The sequence below is a fragment of the Microcaecilia unicolor genome, chromosome 1 (genome assembly GCF_901765095.1).
Source record: "Microcaecilia unicolor chromosome 1, aMicUni1.1, whole genome shotgun sequence".
Classification (NCBI taxonomy): domain Eukaryota; kingdom Metazoa; phylum Chordata; class Amphibia; order Gymnophiona; family Siphonopidae; genus Microcaecilia; species Microcaecilia unicolor.
In genome coordinates this window covers 475,137,095-475,161,536 of record NC_044031.1, presented here as the reverse complement: position 1 = coordinate 475,161,536, position 24,442 = coordinate 475,137,095, and the positions used below count along the sequence as shown (strand labels likewise).

Here is a 24,442-nt window from a genome sequence, read left to right as displayed (position 1 = left end):
AGGGAGCACATACCTCTACCCATTGAGGAGGTGGTAAGGGTTCTCGCAGTAACCCAGCGGTAACTAGGCAGTACACGGCAATGCCCAATTACCACAGGGTTAGCTCCATGCTACAGAAAAATAATCTTCTGGAGTTCCAGAAATAGTGCATGCTTCAGCCGGAACTACCACTGGTGGCCGCCTTGGGACGGTAGCAGTTCCGTATTAGCGAGCAGTAAGCACGCGTTGGGCTTACCGCCGCTTTGTGAAAGATCCCCCATAATGACCTTTATTTTTTTTTTTATAAGTGTTTGAATACTTAAGATGCTTTATAATTGTTGGGTGAAAAAACTCACAGCAGCCCGGCAGTAGTTCCCACCCCCTGAGTGCACCATTTCCAGTGCTACAAAAATATTTTTATTTTTGTAGTGCCAGTGTGTACCTGGCAATAATCGGTCAGTGCTGGGGTAGTGCAGGAGCCCTTACCGCCAGTTCAGTGTGTGGCAGTAAGTTCTCCCACCCAAACTGGGCACACGGTAAGTGCTTCACTTGCTGCATGTCCATTTCTTTTTTTTTTTTTTTTAACTGCCTTTTACCCACTGTGATAAAAGGGAGCTTTGGCGTGCATCAAAAACACATGCCAGCGCAAGCCTCTTTTGTTGCAGTTTCGTAAAAGTAAAAGGACCCCTTGGTTAGGTAGGATTAATACACTGAAAATGGTAATATTTTCCACATTTTTATTTCATTTTATGAATGTGTATATATGCCTTCCAAGATCGTTTTTTAGAAGCCAGAAAAATATTCTCCACAAGGTAAAAAAAAAGCCTGATTCATTTTTGAAATAAGATCCTTTCCAAGAACAATGGGTGGATTTAGGTACACCTAATTTACTGTTATACTACTAGTCTTAAGTGTATTTGTCACCTTTGTGAAGTAAATGGAAGAATTGCTTGGGTAAGATTAGCTCAGTTGTTTACACCATTAACATCAGAAGAAATATTTAATATAGATACTAACTAAAAGGGCCCTTTTACTGAAGGTATTTGAGTAGAAGTAAACTATCTTCTATATATCTTCTTATTTTATTGTAAATTACATAGTAATATTATTTAATATGCAGTATATCAAACTCAATAAACAAAATGCAGAAGTAAGTACCAATAGCAACTTCTAGTCAAATTATGCTCGTGCCCCTCCTCCCATAGTTCATTTGGTCTGCAGCCAATGGTTGTTTCAAAATTTACATCTTAACACACCGCGTTTTATTTTTATAACATTAGCAGGAAACAGATCTATTTTCTTTTTGAACATCTAATTAATGGAAGAAATCCATATTTTTTTGCACACTTTTGCACACGGCGCTAACCGGGCAATAATCGGCAGTATACACGCTCTGATGATTACCGCCTGGTTAACGCGTGAGACCTTACCGCTAAGTCAGTGTGTGGCAGTAAGATTTCAGGATGCACGTCAATTTTTATTTTGCCACATGTCCATTTTCATCCTCACCCCCCAAAAAAAGCCTTTTTTGCAGGTGTGCTGAAAAATGGAGCTGCATGCGTCCAATACACGTGTCTACACCAGCACAGGCCATTTTTCAGCGCACGTTAGTAAAAGTACCCCTTAGTAGGGCTGTTAGATGCTTTCTGGAGCAGGTGTTATTTGGCAGGAAACTGCCATTTTGTTTGCATTCGTCGTGGTGGAGGAGTGGTCCAGGTTTTCTAGCAGTGGTCTGTCAGCTTTCCGTCAGACTGAGAGGACTCTGGGGTGAGAGTCTATATCTCTATATGTAAAGAAAAAAAGGAATAAAATGAACTTTCTGGTACTAATTTCTTTCTGACAATGTCATTTCTGTCTGCCAGTAATCTGAATGAGGCACAAAATATATATTTTCTCTAGAATCTGAAGGATGCAAGGACAGATTCTGTATTTTCTCTAGAATCTATAGGATGCAAGGGGAAAAAAAATCCTTTTTTTTTCCTAGTAGTGATCATTTTCTGACTGTCTGTCTCTCTTCTGATTGCCAGTATCTGAATGATACAAGGACAAAATTTACTCTGACTGATGCAAAGTCACAATTTAATTTTTTCTCTGCATGGTTTCTGTTTGTTTCCCCTTTGAATAAGACCTGGAATTTACGGCCTTTGAACGCTGGCTTCAACTATCTTAAGGGCCCTTTTACTAAGGCTTGCCGAAAAATGGCCTGTGCTGGTTTAGGCACATGTTTTGGATGCGCACAGGTCCATTTTTTAATGTGCCAGAAAAAGGCCTTTTGGGGGGGGGGGGGGGGGGGGCAAAAATGGATATGCGGCAAAATTAAAACCAGCGTGCATCCATTTTCGGCCTGAGACCTTACCGCCACCCATTGACTTAGTGGTAAGGTCTCACACGTTAACTGGGTAGAAATTGTCAGCGCACATACACTGCCGATTACTGCTGGGTAAGTGTCATGCAGTACAAAATTTCTACCGTGCGTTTTGGACGTGCGTCAAAAATGGAATTACCGTCCGGGGCATGCGGTAGCCAGACGGTAGTTCCAATTTGACATGTGTTGGACGCGTGTAAGCGCCTACATGCCTTAATAAAAGGGCTCCTTAATTATTCCTTGAGGTCTGTTCTGTTTTTACTTTTCTAGCCACTGCAGTAGGTTCTCTCTGATCTTCTAAGGGAACTTGCCATGTGCCAGCCCTGATACCTCTGGGACTGTTTTAGCTTTCGCCCATTGGTTCTGACAGTTTGCTCCTGAATTTCAGGTTTGGGTCCAGTGGTGGCACTGGTGCGGCCCGACGGTTCAGCACATGCTTCCAGCTTTGCTCAGGTTTTTGGTTTTTTTTTTTTTTTTTTCCAGAGCACTATCTTCATGATTTGATATTTTAAAAAACAACCCCTCCAAAAAAAACAGGAAACACAGGAAGATTCTTAATCGTATACAGGAGTTCTTTCTCCACTATTGATCAGGTTTCTGATGTGTTGTTACAGTTCCTGTGGACCAGTGGATGACTTGGGGATGGTTCTCCTATTCTGTCAGATCTGTAGGATAAAATTATATGTCCACGGGAGATTGTGACAACATCTCAGTTTCTCATGTTTTCTGTATCTGCAGTGTAATTCTCAGTTAGGTCTTCTCTTGTGCTTGAGGCACCGAAAGGCATATCATCCGTCCTTATGGAGTTTGTAGTACCAGATATTTGGGGGAAGTCCAAGTTATTCAGTCGTCCATACGTGGGGGAATGTCTGCAGTGCTTGTTATATGCTGTTATTTGTATTCTGCATTGAAAGTTTCAAACCAAACACATTCTCGAGAGCTCATGGATTCAGTTTTGGTTTTCTCCATAGCTGTTGTACCAGCATGCCATTTCCTGACGTTTGCTTGGGGATTCATGGCTATAACCGCTTGCACATAGTGACCTATTGGGTATTGAATCACTTTCTCTCCTCCTGTTTCTCTTTTTTTTTTCAGGATCTCCTTCCTCTTTTGTAACCTCACTTCTTTCACCATTTAGAACAGCTTGCTGCCTTCTTGTTGTGCTTTCTCTTTGAGATCCTCTATGTCTAAATTATACAAAGGCTTAACAGTGATTTTGTCAGCATGCTATCATGAGTCGCCAAAGTTTTTAGTGGTTTCCGACTTATTTGGGACCTTCCCTGCATAGGGTGTTTGGGATTTCTTCACGTTGGTTTCACATGTTTGTTTCTTATTTTCATAGTCTCTGGAGTCCAGTTGACTTTCTGCATCTCTTCTTTTCCCATGAGTTGGGAGTCAAGGATTTCTTTGCTCATGAGAACTCGGCTGCTTTTCTTCCAACTTGCCTTTCGCTACATAGGGGTTGTCTGGACTGAGGGGTTTCCGCCTAGCCCACGTACAGTCTCTCCTCTCAGAGTGGTCGACTCGATCGTCTTCCTTAGACTTCTGTATTGCCAATCTTGGCTGCTCGGTCTTCTCAGTGTCCAGAGGGAACTTCTGGAGTCCAGTTTGTAGCAACAATCTCTCTGATGCCAGAAAGGGGGACATACCCGGCTCAGCTAGGATGCTGGTTCAGGTTCTAGGGTCAGAAGGATTCATCTGCAACAATACGAGTTTCACCATCTGTTCAGGAACGCGGCAGTGGTTGATCAAGGAGTCAGCTATGTTTCTATTTTCCTCTGCCAGAGCAGCAGGATCAGTTGCCTGTCGACGGCATGAATCCATATCTTCATATGTTTGTCGGGCGGTTTTCTCGAGGGGTTGTAGGCCTTCCTCGTGGGCCAGAAAGCTTCCTGTATGTTTGTCATTCCTTGCCTTAATTTGTCTGGTTTTTATTTTTTTTTTGGGGGGGGGGGGGCAGTATGGAGAGGCGCGGTTCCTGGATCCTCTCTTGTTTCAATTTGGTTTCCTAATCCTTGTTAGGTGGTTCTTCGGGTCAATAGTTCTTTCCGAATCCAATGGCCATGTTCTATCCAACTAATTTATGTTTTCTGGCTTGTCTCTGATCAGTCGGCTCTTCAGACAGTGACGATTTTCTCCAGAAGTGTTGGCTTCTGTCTTCAATTGCGATATTCTAGAGGTCAGTTTTTTGTCCATGGGCCTTCTAGTGCCATTCTGCTGTACCTCTTATGCTTGCTTTATTTTCTGTTACAGAGTGATTTAGGCTGGATTTCCCTTTCAGTTAGGTGGCCACTCAGGCTTCTTTCGGCATACCCCTTGGGTGGCTGTTTGTGAATCTTTATGAGGTTGTGAGGTCCCTGCACAATGTTCGTCTCTTATGTCTAGTGAGTGGACCTTTCTTTACTTTTTGTTTGGTTTCTGTCTTTCCTATTACTTTGATATGTGAATACTGAGGTTTCCAGGGGGCTGAGCAGGGCTCTTATTGGCTGACTGGAAATCAGTCTTCTCAGTCTCCACCTGCTGGTAGGCGTGCACAACCCAACAGCCATTCTGGGCTGGTCCAGAAGGGACTAAGGGAACACAAATTTGCAGATAGGACCTAATTTCTCCTTTGTATCCACATGTTTGTGGGGGCCCTGTGAGATGTACTCAGCACTCAGGAGTTGTCTGCCTTTTTTCAGAAGTCAGCAAAATTTATTATTAAAAGTCAAGAATATAGAAGGATGGATAATATGTCTGGACCCACCCCATCCCCCTCCTAAAGCAGCAGAGTCTGTAGAGGTAGGTCCAGCCAATGGAAAGGCAGTGGGGGGGGGGGGGGGGGGGGGGTAAGAAGTGGAAGGCATCTCTAGCCACAGGAAAGGAAGAGGGTGATCTAGAGGATGTTTCTTTGCTATGCAAATGAAGTTTTTGCATCTGCAGGGGTGCAGAAGACGAATGAACCCCCTCCAAAAATATCACAGTACATTTCTATAGGCGAAACAGCTTCAACAGCTCCTGATGGCACTGATTCACTAAAATATTGTAACAAAGGAATTTTACCTTTCAAACTGCCTTTCCTTCTCATCTTCTCACCTGATCACAGACACAAAGAAATCACCACATGTATTCCCCCTCCCACACACACACACATTCACATGAACACTCACACACACAATACACATATATACCTCTCCCCCCCCCCCCCCCCCATATATACAGACACACATGCAGAGGGGTTAGAAAATTCCATGAACATTGCTCCGTATGCTTTTCCTACTATTTTCTTTTACTAGTTTCTATTTTTGTTTGTTTTGTTTTGTTAACTGGAAAATTGAACTGTTTTCAGTCAAATCTAGTTTTTAGCTAAAAGACTAACACCTTACAGGAAGTCAGCCTTCTGCTAAAGTTCAGTTGATAAGATGTTTATGGTATTTGTGACCTCATGCTGGTGTTTATCTCTGTCCCCTTTAACCTGTAGAAATGTTTGAAAAGTTTTGACAGTAAGCAAAATATGGGGTCGTGCAATTTTATTTTAGTTTATTACACAAAGCTACATATTAATAAAATGTGTTCCTAGCATTATTGATGGGCAGTGTTACCATTATTGGAGCTCTGATGCATTGAAAGTAGTCTTAAGAGCATTGTTTTTATATGCCTTTTTAAGTTCAGAACTTCTATGAATATCTTATTTCCCAAGCTTCTTCAGGTGTCACCCTTTTTTTGTTGTTGTACCTTTATGAGGTATTTCCACAACTTTAGTGAGCTAATTTTGTAAATGCAGATAATGTTTATGGATCTCAAGTTCATTTGCAAAATTATCTATTTTTTTTTCTAAAATTAGGAAATGGGTCTGTGGTAAACCTCATGGTGGATCCACAGAAATCGGATGTGGATTTCCACATATTTATGAGAAAAACTTTAAAGGAATTTTGCCAGAGATTTTTGTAAAATCCACAGATTTTTCTGTGGAATCAAATTAAGCTGCCATCTGCTTTGATTGAATTCCAAATCAAACAAATTGTCACATTTTCCTTGTGTGTGTATTGAATTTATTTTATTTTATCTTGCACAAAACAAGCATAGCAGTATGTTAACACTGCTGATAGTTTTCTGCATGTTTTGTCCAAGATTTTCTTTCTTGACTGAATGCCAGCTTTCTACTTGCTTCACTGGTCACGCAAATGATTTGGTAAGTGTGTTATATTCAAGCTTATCTGTGTTCTTCTTTGCAGTGAAATTTACTGACTGCAGTGAAGACAGGAGGATACAGTACAGGACTAGTGACACAAGCAATTTCCTGGTGGATGGGGATGGTGTGATTTATGCGGGCCAAACCTTTACCCTTCCTGCTGAGCAGACAGAGTTCTTGGTATATGCGCAGGATGAGGTGACTCTAGAGCAGTGGCAGGCAGTTGTGAAGCTGTCTGCAAGAGTGCCGTTGGCGCAGGAGTCACTCAAGGTATGGCTTTTTCATCTCAAGTCTGGGGAAACATGGTAAATCAACCTAGAGAAAAGAAACTGCACTGCCTTGTATATCATCTGGTTCATATATGTGCCCTTAGTATCATGTAGTATGAGTAAACTATCTGTATTTATTATATAAAGACACATCAGAAAAGAAAGAGACTTCAGATGTGTTCTGGAGTGCCAAGGTTTTCCTCAAAACACTGAGACTTTACAGCGAAGCAACTAGCTGATAGGAGGCAAAATATAAACGAACCCCATCCAGAACTATCCCCTCCCTCCCACCTCCCATGCTCACCAACAATACTACTGGACCTGGAGCCACCACTGATCCCAATAGGCTAAAGGAAAGCCAAAAACATATGAAACATGCAAGAACAGACCACCAGACTCCATACCAAAGAATAAAGTCCCATCATGCGCCCCATCGAATCACGGCCTACTAGCAGCCCAAAGTGACCCAATATCAAAATGAATACCATCAAACTACTCCTAGTAATCTATTCCATATCACTGAGCCACCTAACACTAACCACCCCACTCACAGAAAGTAACATCATCCCCATACTACATAATCATCAAAGCCTGACCGGACACGCCACATCTCATCAAACTGACAACAACCAAAATAAAGGACAAACACCAACATGCGGTCAACACCAACAGAAGGGAAGGAAAGCTCATAACAAACCCACACTAACAAAGAAACGACAACTAACAAAAATCCACACAACACCAAACATAGTAGACCCATACCAAAAAATTCAAGTGGGCTACATCAACGCCAGATCCGTAGTAAACAATACAACAATAGTAACAGACTGGATCACGTCAGAAAACCTTGATCTACTTTTCATCACCCAAACTTGGATCCATGAACAAAAGGACCCAATAATCCTAGACCTATGCCCTCCAGGATACAAAATCGCTCACTGGACCAGAAAGGAAAAGAGAGGCGGAGGCATAGCACTAATCTATCGATCCTACTTTACCACAGAAATCACTGCCGAGTCCATAACTACCGAACTTGAAATTGCCTCAATCAGAATCCACAACAAAACCCTGCATGATCACCTAAACTGTGTCTTGTTTTATAGGCCACCAGGTAACTGGAACGAAAACCAGACAAACTTCATGGACTTCATCTCTAACACCTGCACAACCAATCCCAATATACTAGTATTAGGAGACATTAAACTTCACCTAGAAGACCCAAACTCTACTAACACACGAGAATGCAAGGAATTCCTCCACTTATGGGATCTCAAATGGCCACAAATGCAAGCAACCCATGTCAAAGGGCACACAAACTGTCAACAGACCAGAACATAATAATAACAGATACTAAATGGTCAGAAACACCATGGACCAATCACAACAAACTAAACCTATCCCTAAAATGGCAGAAGAAGGATTCACACCACACACAAGAACGCACAACCTACAGCACAAGAGGCCAAAGTGACCCGAAAACATTCTGGCAACAGATATACAATAATGAATGGACAGTGCAAACGAACTTCACAGACTACCTCACAGAATGGGATAAAAGATGCAGAAGCATACCTGACGATATAGCACCCTTACAAACATGAACCTCACGAAGGCATAACTCTATATCATGGTTCAACGATGAACTGAGAACACTGAAAACACAATCCAGGAAACTCGAACAAGCCTGGAAAAAATTTAAAGATGATCACACACTCAATGCATGGAAACAAATGCAAAGAAAATACAAATACGCAATAAGACAGAGCAAAAGGTCATACTATAACACTAAAATAGGGCCAGATTACAAAGACACGAAGAAAATATACCAGCTCATAAACAAACTACTAGACATCACAGCGGTCACTACAACCAACACTGACTTCCCATCAGCAAATAAACTTGCTAAATATTTCAAAGAAAAAATTGCAAACCTACACAACACACTACCCCAGGACAATACTGATATTGAAAACTTCATCAGTGGTCTGGATCCAACTCCTGGAGAATACCCAGCTGACTGAACTTGGTCAAACTTCATTCTCCCTACTGTCGAAACAGTCACCCAGGCGATCAAAAGATTCTCCAACACCCACTGTAAATTGAACACCTGCCCCAGCTACCTAATAAAATCTGCCCCTGACTGCTTCATAGCAGACCTCACATCCTATCTAAACTACATGCTCCAACAAGGTCTCTTCCTTAAGGAAAATGGCAACATCCTACTCACCCCAATTCCAAAAGATACCAAGAAAAATGCAAACGAAATCACCAACTACCACCCAGTAGCATCGATCCCACTGGTAATCAAACTGATGGAAAACATGGTAAGCAAACAACTCACTGATTACATAAATAAATTCTCCATATTACAAGAATCACAATCAGGATTTCGCCCCCTCCATAGCACTGAAACAGTACTAATTACTCTCCTAGCCAAATTCAAGCAGGAAATAACAACAGGTAAAAGCATCCTTCTCCAATTCGACATGTCTAGTGCATTCGACATGGTAACCCATAACATACTACTAAGACTCCTAGATTACTTTGGGATTGGAGGAAATATACTTAGATGGATTAAGGGTTTCCTAACCACTAGAACATACCTAGTGAAATCAAGTTCAAACATATCACTACCGTGGAAAACAGACTGCGGAGTACCTCAGGGATTTATTTATTTATTTATTGCATTTGTATCCCACAATTTTCCCACCTCTTTGCAGGCTCAATGTGGTTTACAATATATCATGAATAATGGAAATACATGAAAGATAAATATTTAGTATTACAGACAGATTTTGGGTGACATGATTATAATAGGACAAGATATTGGTCTAACAAGCAGATATACTAGTCTTTCTGGATATATGTGGAGAGGTTCACATTTGTTGGTCTTTGTGGTATGCCTTGTTAAGGAGATAGGTCTTTAGTAGTTTGCGGAAGTTAGTGAGATCATAGTTTGTTTTTAAATTGCGCGGCAACGCAATCCAGAATTGTGTGCTCAGGTAGGAGAAGGTTGATGCATGCGTTAGTTTGTATTTTAGACCTTTGCAGTTGGGGAAGTGAAGGTTGAGGAATGTGCGGGATGATTTTTTGGCATTCCTTGGTGGTAGGTCTATCAGGTCTGACATGTAGGCTGGTGCACCACTATCACCAATCCTTTTCAACCTAATGAAGACCCCACTAGCCAAGTCCTTATCCGACCTAGGCCTTAACCCTTTCATCTATGTGGACGATGTCACAATATACATTCCCTACAAACATGATCTGACAGAAATCACCAATGAAATTAAGCTCGGCTTGAACATCATGGACTCATGGGCAAGTACATTTCAACTAAAACTCAATACAGAAAAAACACACTGCCTCACCCTGTCACCCCAATACAACATAAGCAACCCCACAACAATAAGCACTCCAGACTACACCCTCCCCATCTCAGATAGCCTGAAAATCCTCGGCGTTACAATCAACCGCAACCTAACACTAGAGAGCCAAGTGAAATCTACAACAAAGAAAATGTTACACTCTATGTGGAAACTCAAACGTGTGAAACCAGTCTTCCCGAGGGAAACATTTCGCAACATGATACAGTCAATGGTACTAAGCCACATAGATTATTGCAATGGAATTTATGCGGGATGTAAAGAACTCATAAAGAAACTTCAGACCGCCCAAAACACAGCAGCCAGACTCATATTTGGAAAAACGCGATTCGAAAGCGCCAAACCCCTCAAGAAAAACTGCATTGGCTACCTATCAAAGAACATATCGCTTTCAAAATCTGCATCCTGGTTCATAAAATTATCTACGGAATGGCCCCGGGATACATGACAGACCTTATAGACTTACCAATCAGAAACACAACCAGGTCAACACGAACATACCTAAACCTCCACTACCCAAGCTGCAAAGGACTCAAATACAAATCAACTTATGAATCCAGCTTTTCCTACATAAGTACACAACTATGGAACGGATTACCAAAAGCCGTGAAAACAACACGTAACCACCTAAACTTCCGGAAATTATTAAAAACGCACCTGTTCATAAAGGCATACCTTCCAATCCAACTTAAAACGTCTGAACCCTGCAACACTATGAAATCAAAGCACTTAATGGATACAGCACAACCCGTCCCCTCTACGATTCCCTATGAGCCTGTCTCACACGAACTTCATTCTACCTCAACATCACTGTATATTTGTTTTTACCGGAATTGGCGATCGCCTTTACGGTACAATGTAAGCCACATTGAGCCTGCAAATAGGTGGGAAAATGTGGGAAACAAATGCAACAAATAGTAAAGTCTTCCCAGTCTCTGTACTAATGTTGTCAATCAAACAGTGAGATGAATAGAACTAAATAACTTGCATTAAAATACTTCATCTGGCAAATTATCTTTCAGAAGGTGTTTGCAGATGTGAGGAACGAATTCAGTTTTTATTGTCCCTAATTTATTTCTGTGAGAATACTGAGCAGAAAATATTATGGAATGCATAAAATCATCTGTTAAGTGATCATAAGACAAAAGTTACAGCGCGTGTTTCATCAAGTTAGCAGTTGAAGGAGATGGTCTTTAAACGGTTGCATGGCATCTGCTTATATATGTAGCAATTTTACAGGTGCCGTAGGATGCATAGGGCCTGATATTCAAAGGTTTTAACTTTGAGAGTTATGCTTATAACTTAGCCTCTCTGAAAATTTACCAGAGTGCTTAACTTTACACTCAATTTCAATAAACTCCTGAATTTAGGGGTGGATTTAGGGCCGGGAGAAGAAGTTAAGAGCTTAGCACTAATTTTCAGCATTAGGCTTATAAATGTAGGCTAACTAATGGCAAGCCTAAATTTATATGCATAACTTTTAAGCTCTTAAATTAAGATGAATTTTCAGCTGAAAATAGAGCACAACTTTAGGAGCATAAATTTGGGCGTTCAGTTTTATTTGCTTAATATCAGGCCTATAGATTATAAGGAGATGTGGTTTGTATGGTACAAAAAAAAAAACATGTGTATAGCTCTTGTTTCTCAATGACTACACACACATTTTAAGACTTCCCTTGTCGGCCATCATACCTGCTCCGAGGCAGTCATAAGTGTCGGCTACCTGCTTGTGTGGACCTGCAGTTTCCACCGGTGAGTGAGGGTGTAGTGTTGCTTACCAAAGTGGTTTCTATCACCACCTTAGAAGTGATTTTGCAGACTTCCTTAATTTGCTGCTCTTGTATGTGTATCTTGGGCAATCCAGCACCTACACGGGTATTTACTGGCACTAAGAGTGGAAATCTCTGCTTGACGCTGCACTTCTTGAGAATGTGTAGTTTTGTGAAAGTGATGCTCCCTCTCTACATTCTGGCAAAAGCAGGTGCCTTTTATAAATGCTTAAGGAACTGTGAATGACTTGGACATCCCTTGTGCAATGTGCTTCACGTATCCCTAAGTTTGCCTCCAAATTTAAGCCGCTTCTAAGTGTTTTAGGATCTGTACCAGAATTCACACTGGTCATGGTATTTATTTGAAATGAAACAAATAAGTGTTGGTATATTTTGGTATATATAAACCATCTGCATAATGTTTCAAGTACTGGATGGGGATGCCCCAGAACTACTGACCCAAATATTCACTCACTGCTTCTATGACTCTGCCAGACTTCGAGACAACACCTTCCTAAAGTACCTGACTGCCCAAAACTCTAAATATAAAAGGCAGATAAACTCTATGTTCACCTTATGAGCCATTGCGGAATGGAACTCTCTTCCAACCACAATCTGCTCTGAGTCGAACTACTTGAAGCAAAGCATAAAACTGAAGACCCTACTATTCAATTAACTTCTTCCGCCTCCCTCCCCTAGTCTTCGAGACGACTACCTATGCTTGCTGATCTTTAACCTCTCCCCACCCTCCACCCCTTCCCTTTCCCTAGTTCTCCCTATTCAAACTGTCCCCTTATGTAAACCGCCTTGAACCTCCAGCTGGGATCTGCACAGTATACAAGCTACAGTTTAGATATTTAGGGAATTAATTGTAATGTATCAGCCATATTTATTAGCAGTGGAATGTATCAGCCACATACAGCAGTGGAAAGAAAACCTTTCTGGTACGTAGTAATCTAGATTAGAGAGTTATAGGGAAAAAAGGAGAATAAATTGTTCCTGACTGCAGTCCTTTTGGGCTGGTTGAATGCCCTCTGGTGGAAACTGTTGCAAATCGGACAAATTTAGAACAGGAAAATCCACAAATCTCATCTCCATTAAATGCCATCATATGGAATGTGTTCCAGCAGGCACACAGAGGTAATGTTTTCCAGTGTATTATTGTAATATATGTTCTGCTTTTCTTCACACCGCATAATATGTATATGTACGTGTGTGTGCGTGTGTGTATATAATACACACACATACAGGGTGAGGCAAAAAAAGAAGTAACCCCCTTGAGTTTTTTGCTGTTTTTCAGTAACCACTTTTGATTTCAACGAGAAATTTTACATACTTATTTAGTCGTCATCCCTGGGATTCTATATGTGGCGCCTTAATTTCTGTGCAGAAATCGAATTGTATTCTAACAATGTGCATAGCTTAATTGGATAACTAGCTACTCAGTGCTGTCAGTTGGGTTCTAACAAGCAATTAGCACTAATTGGCATTAAGATTTACACGCACATCTCGCTAAGCATATTTGGTAGCGTGGTGCGCCTATATTCTAAGTTGCGTAGTTGAACAGGGGTCGTGGCTTTGGGCGTGGGCATTTATAAAATTGGTGTGCTTTGTTGTATAATACACCTACTCTGCACCTAATTTAAGCGTCGGGATTTACACCAAGTAAAAGATGGCGTAAATGGCCGCTACTACATTTGGTATCATGGAGAGGCGCTCAGCATTATTATATACCATGCAGAAATTTAAGCCTAGTCTATAAAAATTAGGCATATTTTAGAGATTACGCCTAGGTGTATTTTTTTTACACGTGGAATTTTCAGGCGCTACATATAGAATCTAGTCCCATACGTACGTAATACTCTTAAACAACATTTAATTATCTTAAGCTATATTGATGTTACTGATATTTTAGCCTTAATACCTAGCAATTTTTGTATATTAAAAATGTTCGAGCTAAAACACAGTAAAATAACATAATTCAAAGAATACAATTAACAATGTGTTAGAATTACACAGTCACTGTGAATACTCCCACTGTGTCCACCCCCAGCTTTAACACAGGCCTTCAGTCACTTTAGGAAGTTCTCAACAGCCTTTCCATTGGTCCCTGTGGCAGGCTGTCCCAGATTCATCTATAGTGCTTCCTTGTGTTTAGCAATTATTTGCGGCTTTGGGTGGAGCTTGTGATAAGCCTCCAGCTTTGCTTCCCAGACAAAAGTCTACATCACTGTTATGTCATTAACAGAAATCTGGTACCCCGTTTTTTTGTGATGTTCTTTTTGGAGGGGGGGTTAGTAATGGTAGATTTACAGTGCAATCATTTTTATAAATGTGTGAAAGTCACTGGGTGGTCAAGTAAAAAGTGTATAACTTTGCTGTGTGTAAAGATAATCTCATTCCACTCAGCACATTGACATAGATAGTAGCAACAAATAAAGCTGTAAAATCTCACTTTGAAATCCCATGCGGTTGCTGAGAAAACAGCAAGAAACTCTAGGGGGTTAGTTTTTATTTTTTTGCCTCACCCTGTATATATGTATTTAGAGCAGTCAAAAAAAGGAAAGAGTAAACAATAATAGAAAATCAAAAATTGTATTTTACTCTTAGTAGTAGAAATGGGAAAACTTCAACTAAAACAATGTTACCAATTTTTTTTCCCAAATTATAAAAAAAAATAAAAGTTTTGTTTTGATATTATCTTGAATACAGTGTCCCATGCCTTATACAGGAAAAGACTTGTTGAGTGAAGATTACTCCATCAAGCATGGAACACTGCATTTTTGAGCTTTGTTTTGATATTATCTAGTTTGAAAGATTGGATCAAACGTTTTTTTTTTTTTGTGGGATGGGTTATGAAATTTATGATTGATGTCTTTTCCTCCACTACAATTTTTTGTTTTGATAATTAAAAACTTTTTGGTAGTAGTTTTGGTTTAGTTGAAGTCCTCCCCTTCCTACTATTAACAGTAAAATGTTAGTTTTAAAAATTATATATATATATATATATATATATATATATATATATATATATATATATATATATATATATATATATATACACACACATACTCAGTGATTGGAAAAAAGGAATCCCTAGATTTTGCCTTTTACCTTTGTGGATTAACAATATAGTTTAAGCAAATTTGAGTAACTTGTATCAAAATAAATGTTGTAGTTGACCACCAGAACTTGCTGCTTGCTTACTTTTCTACTGAGCAAAGTGGTGACGCTGTGATGTCATTGCTTATGCTACGTGGAGGGGCATAATCGAACGAAAATGTCTATTTCCATGGGCGTTTATCTCCGAGAACAGGTCCGTGAAGGGGCGGACCGAACCGTATTTTCGCGAAAAATAGACGTCCATGTTTTATTCGACAATTTGTGAGCTGGGCGTTTTTGTTTTTCAGTGATAATGGAAAATGAAAACGCCGAGCTCAAAAACAAATAAAACCAAGGCATTTGTTCGTGGGAGGGGCCAGGATTCGTAGTGCACTGGTCCCCCTCACATGCCAGGACACCAACCGGGCACCCTAGGGGGCACTTTTACAAAAACAAAAAAAAAAGGTTAAAGAGCTCCCAGGTGCATAGCACCCTTCCCTTGTGTGTTGAGCCCCCCAAATCCTCCTCAAAACCCACTGCCCACAAGTCTACACCATTACTATAGCCCTAAGGGGTGAAGGGGGGCACCTACATGTGGGTACAGTGGGTTTGGGGGGGGTTGGGCAACTAAGCATTAAGCAGCACAATTGTAACAGGTAGGGGGGTGGGCCTGGGTCCACCTGCCTGAAGTTCACTGCACCCCCTAACAACTGCTCCAGGGACCTGCATACTGCTGCCAGGGAGGTGGGTATGACATTTGAGGGTGAAAATAAAAAGTTGTGAAACATCATTTTTTGTGGTGGAAGGGGGTTAGTGACCACTGGGGGAGTCAAGGGAGGTCATCCCTGATTCCCTCTGGGGGTAATCTGGTCATTTAGGGCACTTTTTGGGGCCTTATTCGTGAAAAAACAGGGTCCAGGAAAAGTGCCCTAAATTCTAGCTACAAACGCATACTTTTTTTCCATTATTGGCGAAAGGCGCCCATCTCTGTTCGGGTGATAACCATGCCCCAGTCCCGCCTTCACCACGCCTCCGACACGCCCCCGTCAACTTTGTACGCTTCTGCAATGGAGTGCAGTTGAAAAAGTCCAAGTTCGGCTTTCGATTATACCGCGTTATTCGTATTTGTGAGATAAACGTCCATCTCCCGATTTAGGTCGGAACTTGGGCGTTTTTCTCGTTCGATTATAAGCAGGATTGTGAACAGATATCAAAGGGAACCCACATATTTTTACCTCATACCGAGCTTTTTTTTTTTTTTTTTAACAAAGCAGCGCATAGGAATTGAATAGGCTTCCTCTCATTTGCTGCACTGAGAATCGATAGCGCGGCTTTGTAAAAGAAGCCCACCGTGAGTTATTATGCACCTGTTTAAATCTGTAAACATGCAGAAATGTATTGAATACAAGGCAGTAACAATATATGTTGCCACACCTTAATGCTATTGTCACGTATCTTGTAAAATGTAAGGCACAAAAATTTGAATAAAACTTAAAACAGTTGTCTAGCTTATATTTAGTAAAAACTGAAGTAACTTTTTTTGTTGAGTTACAAACTCCCTTTACAAAACAGCACTACCGATTAGCATGTGCTGGGCAGAATGCGAAGAAGCCCATGGGAATTGAATGGTCTTCTTCACATTCAGTGCGCTGCTGATCGGTAGCACTGCTTTATAAAAGGAGCCCTTATTTTGGTACAAATTACCCAAATTTGCTTAAATTACGCTGTTAAACAGCAAAGTTAGAGGACAAAATGTAGGGTTTTCCTTTTTTTCTAATCACCGTGCGTGTATGTGTGTGTGTATATCTATCTATCTATCTATCTATCTATCTATGGATATATATATATATATATATATATATATATATATATATATATATATATATTAGTTAAGATTTAGGTCTTTTTACCACCATCCCAACAATCATACAAATAAAAGATTGGAATGATAAAAGACCAGGCCACGTGTATGAGAAAAGCAGTTTATTAACTTACCAATAGAGTATGCAGAATTAAAGATTTTCTCATAGGAGTACGTTTTGCTTATACAAAAGTATTGGCTGAGACTGTCTCAAACATTTACTCATCAGACTGCTGCTTATATGCTGTTTCCATACAAAGCCCTTTCATAAAACATTAGTTCATTCTTCTCAATCATCATCCTTTTCTCTTGTGTTGTTCAGCCAAAAACTCCCTGCTACATTTATATTATCTTATTTTCTGTTTCCTGAACTCCTGTTTACATACCATTCCAGCTACAGTCATGTCTGTTAGTTTGGTCGGCCTTCACCTTGAATAAGCCTTCACCTCTAAAACATCCCTTGAGCCGTAACCGTGCTGCTATTTCTTCAGTGTGTGTGTGTGTGTATGTATGTATGTATGTATGTATGTATGTATATATATATATATATATATATATATATATATAGATAGATAGATAGATAGAGAGAGAGAGAGAGAGAGAGAGAGAGAGAGAGAGAGAGAGAGAGAGAGAGAGAGAGAGAGAGAGAGAGATATGTCTGATTAAAATAACCCTATATAACATCACAAAGGGGTCCTTTTAGCAAACGCAAATAAATAAGTGTGCGTTAAGTGTCATGCAGCTCATAGGTATACAATGGGCTGTGTGGCATTTAGCTTGTGCTAATCATTAGCGTAGCATAGTGAAAGAACTCCTAAGTGTGTTTTAACCCATGAATTGTGTCAATTGAAAAAGACATGGTTTTCTTCTTGGTGAGAATAAGCATGTTGGTGCATCGGATACTGGAACCTTCTGAGGCCCTGAGATTGACTTGTTCTTCTGAAATCATACAGTCCGTGCAGTGTGGCAAAGACTCCGTGTTTGCCCTAAACCCTTTCCTGGAGTATACCATACATTGTTTTACTCCATACATCTTTCATTGAGGAGCATAAAGTTCTGAAATAGGACCTGAGAATTTATCTCTGCAAGACTCAGGAAAAAATCATTCAGCAGCTCCCCTGCCTTGAGTCATCAGGAGCTAATGGCTGTGGTGACTGCAGACACCGGGAGAGGAATGGTAAAGAAATGTTGACACCCGGCAGAGATTAATACCCAGTGTGGAAAGTGGGTCATCTATAGCATCCATCTTGGCTGACATAGGTTTAAAATAATTACAGCATTAATTCTGTGGGATTTAATAGGCTCATAAATATTTGAGACATTCCTTACCGTATTAAACTTCACTTGGAAGTCAAATTATACTTTAGAACACCCAGATCTGAATTTAATGTAAAGTTGCACATTTTCTGAACTGTAGTTCTATCTAATGAGATCTATGAGATTGTACTAATACATTCCATAGCATGCTAACAGCTGTTCGCTGCAAAAAACATGATGGGTGGGTGATGGAGTTGAGGAACTCTCATGAAATGCATTTAAATTTCATATAGTTTTTCCAGCAAGAACATTTAACTATAGGAGAGTTTCTGGTTTGATGTTGAAACAGTTGTTATAAAAAACGTACATGTTCTTTGCTTTCCCAAAGCACTGTGAATTTTGCGAACCACCTTGCAGTCTTGATATTTTAATATCCCGCAGCAGTGATGCGTTTAGATTGAATATCTTTTTTACAGCTTTGGATTTACCACAGATATTTCACATTGTGTTTATGTGGTTTCCACTTTTCCTTTGTAAGGAATCTCAGAAAATCAGAGAGATTTTGTTTCCAGCCAAGCGAGAGAAACATGATGGTCATCTGTACAGGCGGAAAAGAGACTGGGTCATCCCTCCAATTAATGTTCCAGAAAACTCCAGAGGTTCCTTTCCTCAGGAATTAGTTCGGGTAAGCTCATCAAAACTGAAAATGCTAGATAAGATTGTGAAAAACCTAGAGCAGCAGTTCAGTGTTAAAGAGAGTGTTATTGAGCACTGAATTTGGTTCCAGTGAACTCTCTTAGTTCTGGATGGATCTTCTTGTTTGGGGTGGGGAGGACAGAGTTTGCAATAAAATCACTTCTGAAAGTGTAAGAAGGCATGCAGGACAGTGCCATCTTCTTCTCCTGACTGCTACAGTTCTGATAATACAGTACTCTTAACAGCCACCATCTTGGAACTGAACGCTAAAATTCACAGCAGAAGAGAATTTATGAGGGAGAGAAGTAGAGAGGCATTGACAATTCAGTCCACCACCCGCTGGTAAGGAAATTTCACAACAGTCAGGTGGAGAACAAGAAGGATCTTTCTAGCACTGCATTTTGATTTACTCTTTCAGAATGATTTACAGGTCTTTTTTGTGGCAGGTAATTGAAAACAAAATATAATTTTTATTGTGCTAAAAGGGCACCTCAGAAGCAGCCCTTTAAACTGAAATGTTTCTAATCCAGAGCATACAGCAAAATCATCTTCTGTATATTTGTCTTTTCCGTGTATTGGCCCTTCTACCCATCATATGTTTAAAAACAAAACAAAACCTTTTTGCACCTTTTCATGCTTAGATTTATTTTTCTGGGGTCTCCTCTTGATGTCTTACCCAAAATTGTCCCTTAGAAATTGCAATTAAGGATCTTATTTAATAAGTGTAATTTCCGTGTATTGGCCCTTCTACCCATCATACGTTTAAAAACAAAACAAAACCTTTTTGCACCTTTTGATGCTTAGATTTATTTTTCTGGGGTCTCCTCTTGATGTCTTACCCAAAATTGTCCCTTAGAAATTGCAATTAAGGATCTTGTTTAATAAGTGTAATTTCCGATAGATACAGAATGGGGAGAAAGACATATTAAATCAGGCCTTAACATTCTGCTTGTCATGCTTGGATGCATATTTGTGTTGTGTTTTCAGGTTTTAGCATTGGTGTCCAAGGCATACAACTGCCAGCTTGACTTATAAATTGTAATTGAAAGTATTTGGTATTAAACTTTTTCAAGTTATCGGACTATCTTGCATGTTGGTGTAACAAGCTTTCTTTTTTTATGCCAATTAGATTAGGTCTGATCGTGATAAAAGCCTTTCACTGCGGTACAGTGTAACTGGACCAGGAGCAGACCAGCCTCCCACTGGTATCTTCATCATAAGTCCAATTACAGGTCAGCTGTCGGTGACAAAACCCTTAGATCGGGAGCAGATAGCATCTTTCCATGTAAGTGTTCTTTTGATTTGTAAATCTAAAGTCCTAGAAGAAATATCTGTCTTAGACATTTCAGGGGCAATGCTATGAAGATTGTCAAAATTTAGGCACCAAAATGCGGCATACTAAACGCGAATTCTAGGCAACAGAATCCTATTGTAGAATACTACCATAATCGGCATTTATGTGCCAATATTTAGCAGGTATAAACAAGTGTACCTGGAGGAGTGACCTAATGGTTAATGCAGTGGGCATTGATCCTGGTGACCTGGGTTTGATTCTCACTGCAGCTCCATTTGACCTTGGGCAAGTTATTTACAAAGGCACACTAGCATTTTTAGCACGCGCTAAAAATAAGCACTTGCTAAACGCTAGAGCAGCCCATTCCTGTGGGCATTGCTAGCATTTAGTGCGCACTAAAAACACTAGCGCTCCTTTGTAAAAGAACCTCTGAATTCTCCATTGCCCCAGGTACAAAAACTTAGATTGTAAGCCCTCTAGGGACAGAGAAAGTGTCTGCATATAGGGCCTTATTCTATAAAGGTTATGCTCATAAATTATGAGCATAATCTATTTTGGAGCATAGAGTATGCTCGTAATTTAGGACCATAAATTTGGAGCATAAATTATGCTCATAAATTTTAGGAGCATAACCTTTATTGAATAAGACCCATATTGTATACAGCGCTGAGTACGTCTAGTAGCACTATAGAAATGATTAGTACCTAAATGTGGCTCTTTACTGCATATTAACTTACAGTATTTTATGTATAAATGTGAGGCACATCCTCTTGCATTTACACACTAAGTGAGCTGCATACTAAAGTTTAGAATACTGCTTAATCCCTAGCTAGCACTTATGCATGTAACTGTAGCAGTCTCACACATAAGTAAGCCACATTGAGCCTGCCCATGGGCGGGAAAGTGTGGGATATAAATGCCTAAATAAATAAGTGCTAGTATTCTATATCTTACACTTGCAATTGGTGCCTAACTTTATAGAATGAAGAGGTTTGTGATTTCATACCTTTAAAAAGACGAAATCAAGAGTCGTGGGTTCAGCAAGAGATGCAGGAACAAAGTGCTAAAAGCGGGATATGGGCTCGACTGCTGGAAATAGGGAAAAAGGCGCAAAAAAAACCTAAGCTGGAAGCAAATGATAATGTGTGCTGAGAATGTGAGGATGATAGCATCACAAGGCAGAGAGACCACCCAGGAAGCAAAGCTTTATGTGAATGAGATCATAAACAATGGAAGAACTGAGGGGCCCTTTTACTAAGCTGCATAGATGCATACGTACGTCCTACGCATGTCTGTTTTGAACAACTCTTTGGCTACCGTGTGGCCCAGGCGGTAATTTCATTTTTTACGCACATCCACTAAGCGCACCAACCGGGTGGTAATCAGCATTGTACGTGCGTAGACCATTACTGCCCGGTTAATGCTAGGTCAATGGGTGGTAGTAAGGTTTCAGACCCAAAACGGGTGCGTGCCAATTTTTATTTTGCCATATGTCCATTTTTGGTCAAAAAAGCGCCTTTTTTGCAGGTGCGTTGGAAAATGGACTTGCGCACGTCCAATACATGCGTCTACAACAGCGCAGGCCATTTTTCAGTGCACCTTAGTAAAAGGACCCCTGAGAGAACTGTGGCTGGTCTACATTATCATGAGATTATTTCTGGTCCTCGTAGTAGAAATTTCTGAAGGAAATGGTGCAAAATTTGAAGTCTTGACTTACGCACCTGTGCTTTTGGGTAGGGCGTTCCACAGGTTTGTGCATTGGTATGAGAAGCCTACCGAGTGTATGGTCTTATAAATTAATTTCTGGCATTTTGGGTAATGGAGATTTAGGGACCCTTTTACTAAGCCACGTAGGCGCCTACACGCACCCGAGTGCCAATTCAGAACTACCACCCAGCTACCGCATGGCCCAAGCGGTAATTAATTTTTTACACGCATCCACTGCGCAGTACTAACTGGGCGGTAATTGGCATTGTACATGTGCAGACAATTACCGCCCGGTTAACATGTGAGACCTTATCGCTAAGTGAATGGGTGGCGGTAAGGTCTCAGGCCCAAAATGGGTGTGCGCCAATTTTCATTTTGCCTCGCATTCATTTTTGTCCAAAAAAAAGGGCCTTTTTTACAGTTGCACTGAAAAACGGACCTGTGCGCGTCCAATACATGCGCCAACAACAGCGCAAGCCATTTTTTAGCACACCTTAGTAAAAGGATCCCTTAGGTAGGAATGAACTCAGCTTTTGCATTCCTGAGTGGTAGGTCAATCACATCTCTCATATAGGCCGAGGCCATTCCAAATATTATTCTGTAGACTTGGGTGTATATTTTGAATGTGATGTGTTTCTTTATTGAGAGCCAGTGAAGATCTTGTAGCAATGGTCGTGCTGTATCGTAATGAGATTTTCTTTTTTAGTATTAGTCTTGCTGCTGTGTTCTGTGCAGTTTGGAGTTTTTTCAGGATTTCTTCTTTGCAACCCACATATATTCCATTGCAGTGCGTTAAGACCATCGACTGTACCAGCTTGTGAAATATGTCTCTGGTAAAGCAACTCCTTATCCTTCTCAGTTTGGAAAGAATTTGGAACATCCAAGTTGTTACAGTTGCTGCCTGATCTTTGTGTATGAGATTTTGATCCAACGTGAATCCTAGGATCTTTAGGATTGGGTAGTTGGTTCAGTCAGTCTCGAAGCTAGGGTAGATTCCTTGGCAGTATGGGAAGTAAGCACTAGAAACTGTGTTTTTCCTTGTTCTTTTTTAGTTTGAAGGTGGTTGCCCAGGCCTCCGGCAGCTTGATCCCTTGGCTAATCTTCCCCTTTATTTCTTTCAAGTTATATTCAAAGGGAATATAAACGGACACATCATCTGCGTAGCTGAAGGGATGAAAACCTTCCTTTGCTAGGAGTTTTGCCAGAGGGATCATCATTATGTTGAATAGTGTTGGTGAGGTGGGGATCCTTGTGGGACCCTGCAAATTGCTTTCCAGGGTGCTGATAATTTTTGGTTCATCTTCACTTGGTGTGTCCCAGCAGTCAGGAAGCCTTGGAAGCAGCTGAGGACTGTTCCACCGATTCCAATTTCATATAGAAGTTTTAGTAGAATTTAGTGATCAACCATGTCAAACACTGAAAACATGTTGAATTGTAGTAGTATTATCTTTATCCCCTTTTTTATTTCTTTTCTAAAGTTTGCCAACAGTGTTAAGACCATTTCTGTGCTAAACTGGGGCCTGAATCCCCATTGCGAATCATGTAGAATTGTGTGACTGGTTAGGTAGTCCATTAGTTGCTTCTCAACAATCCCTTCCATGAGCTTGGCCTGCCTGGATGTCTCAGCACCATCTGAAACTAAACATGACCAAGACTGAGCTTCTTATCTTTCCCCCTAAACCAACCTCTCCTCCTCCCCCATTCTCTATTTCTGTGGATAACACTCTCATCCTTCCTGTCTCATCAGCTCGTAACCTTGGGGTCATCTTCGACTCCTCCCTCTCCGTCTCTGCACATATTCAGCAGACTGCTAAAACCTGTTGTTTCTTTCTGTATATCATCACCAAAATTCACCCTTTCCTTTATGAGCACACTACCAGAACCCTCATCCACACTCTTATCATCTCTCACTTAGACTATTACAACTTGCTTCTCACAGATCTCCCACTTAGCCATCTCTCTCCTCTTCAATCTGTTCAAACTTCTGCCCCAGAGAGAGATAAGTATTAAATTTTAACTGCCAGACCCTCGACCATTCTTCTAAGGTTTGGCAATCCCTTCTCATCGTTTCTACTTTCTCCAGGGTATCCACTCAATTGGCTATTTAAGTGTCAATCACAAAAAGGCACACCTTTCCTTCTAACCCTTCAGCAATATCTCCCATAAATTTGTTAAACAGAATAGGCCCCAGCACCAACCCCTGAGGAACTCCACTGCTCACCTTCATTTCCTCCGAGCGGATTCCATTTACCACCACGCTCTGCCACCTGTCGGTCAACCAGTTTCTTATCCAGTTCACCACTTTCGGTCCTAAGTTCAACCCTTTCAGCTTATTCACGAGTCTTCTGTGGGGGACCGTATCAAAGGCTTTGCTGAAGTCCAAGTAGATTACATCTAGCACACGTCCTTCATCCAGTTCTTTGGGCACCTAGTCAAAGAAGTCAATAAGATTCGTTTGGCAGGATTTTCCTTTGGTAAAGCCATGTTGCCTCGGGTCCTGTAACCCGTCGGCTTCTAGAAAATTAACTATCCTTTCTTTCAGCATCAATTCCAATATTTTTCCTACCACTGGTGTGAGACTTACCGGTC

General features: G+C 40.6%; 1 protein-coding gene across 1 annotated transcript in view; it reads left to right on the top strand.

Moving 5' to 3' along the window:
- Positions 1 to 24,442, top strand: part of CDH2 (cadherin 2) — a 423,873-nt gene that overhangs the window by 288,755 nt on the left and 110,676 nt on the right. The window contains exons 3-5 of the mRNA XM_030213715.1: positions 6,559 to 6,785; positions 18,695 to 18,841; positions 19,982 to 20,137. Of these exons, the coding sequence (XP_030069575.1) occupies positions 6,559 to 6,785; positions 18,695 to 18,841; positions 19,982 to 20,137 (530 nt within the window). The remainder of the gene's footprint in view (positions 1 to 6,558; positions 6,786 to 18,694; positions 18,842 to 19,981; positions 20,138 to 24,442) is intronic.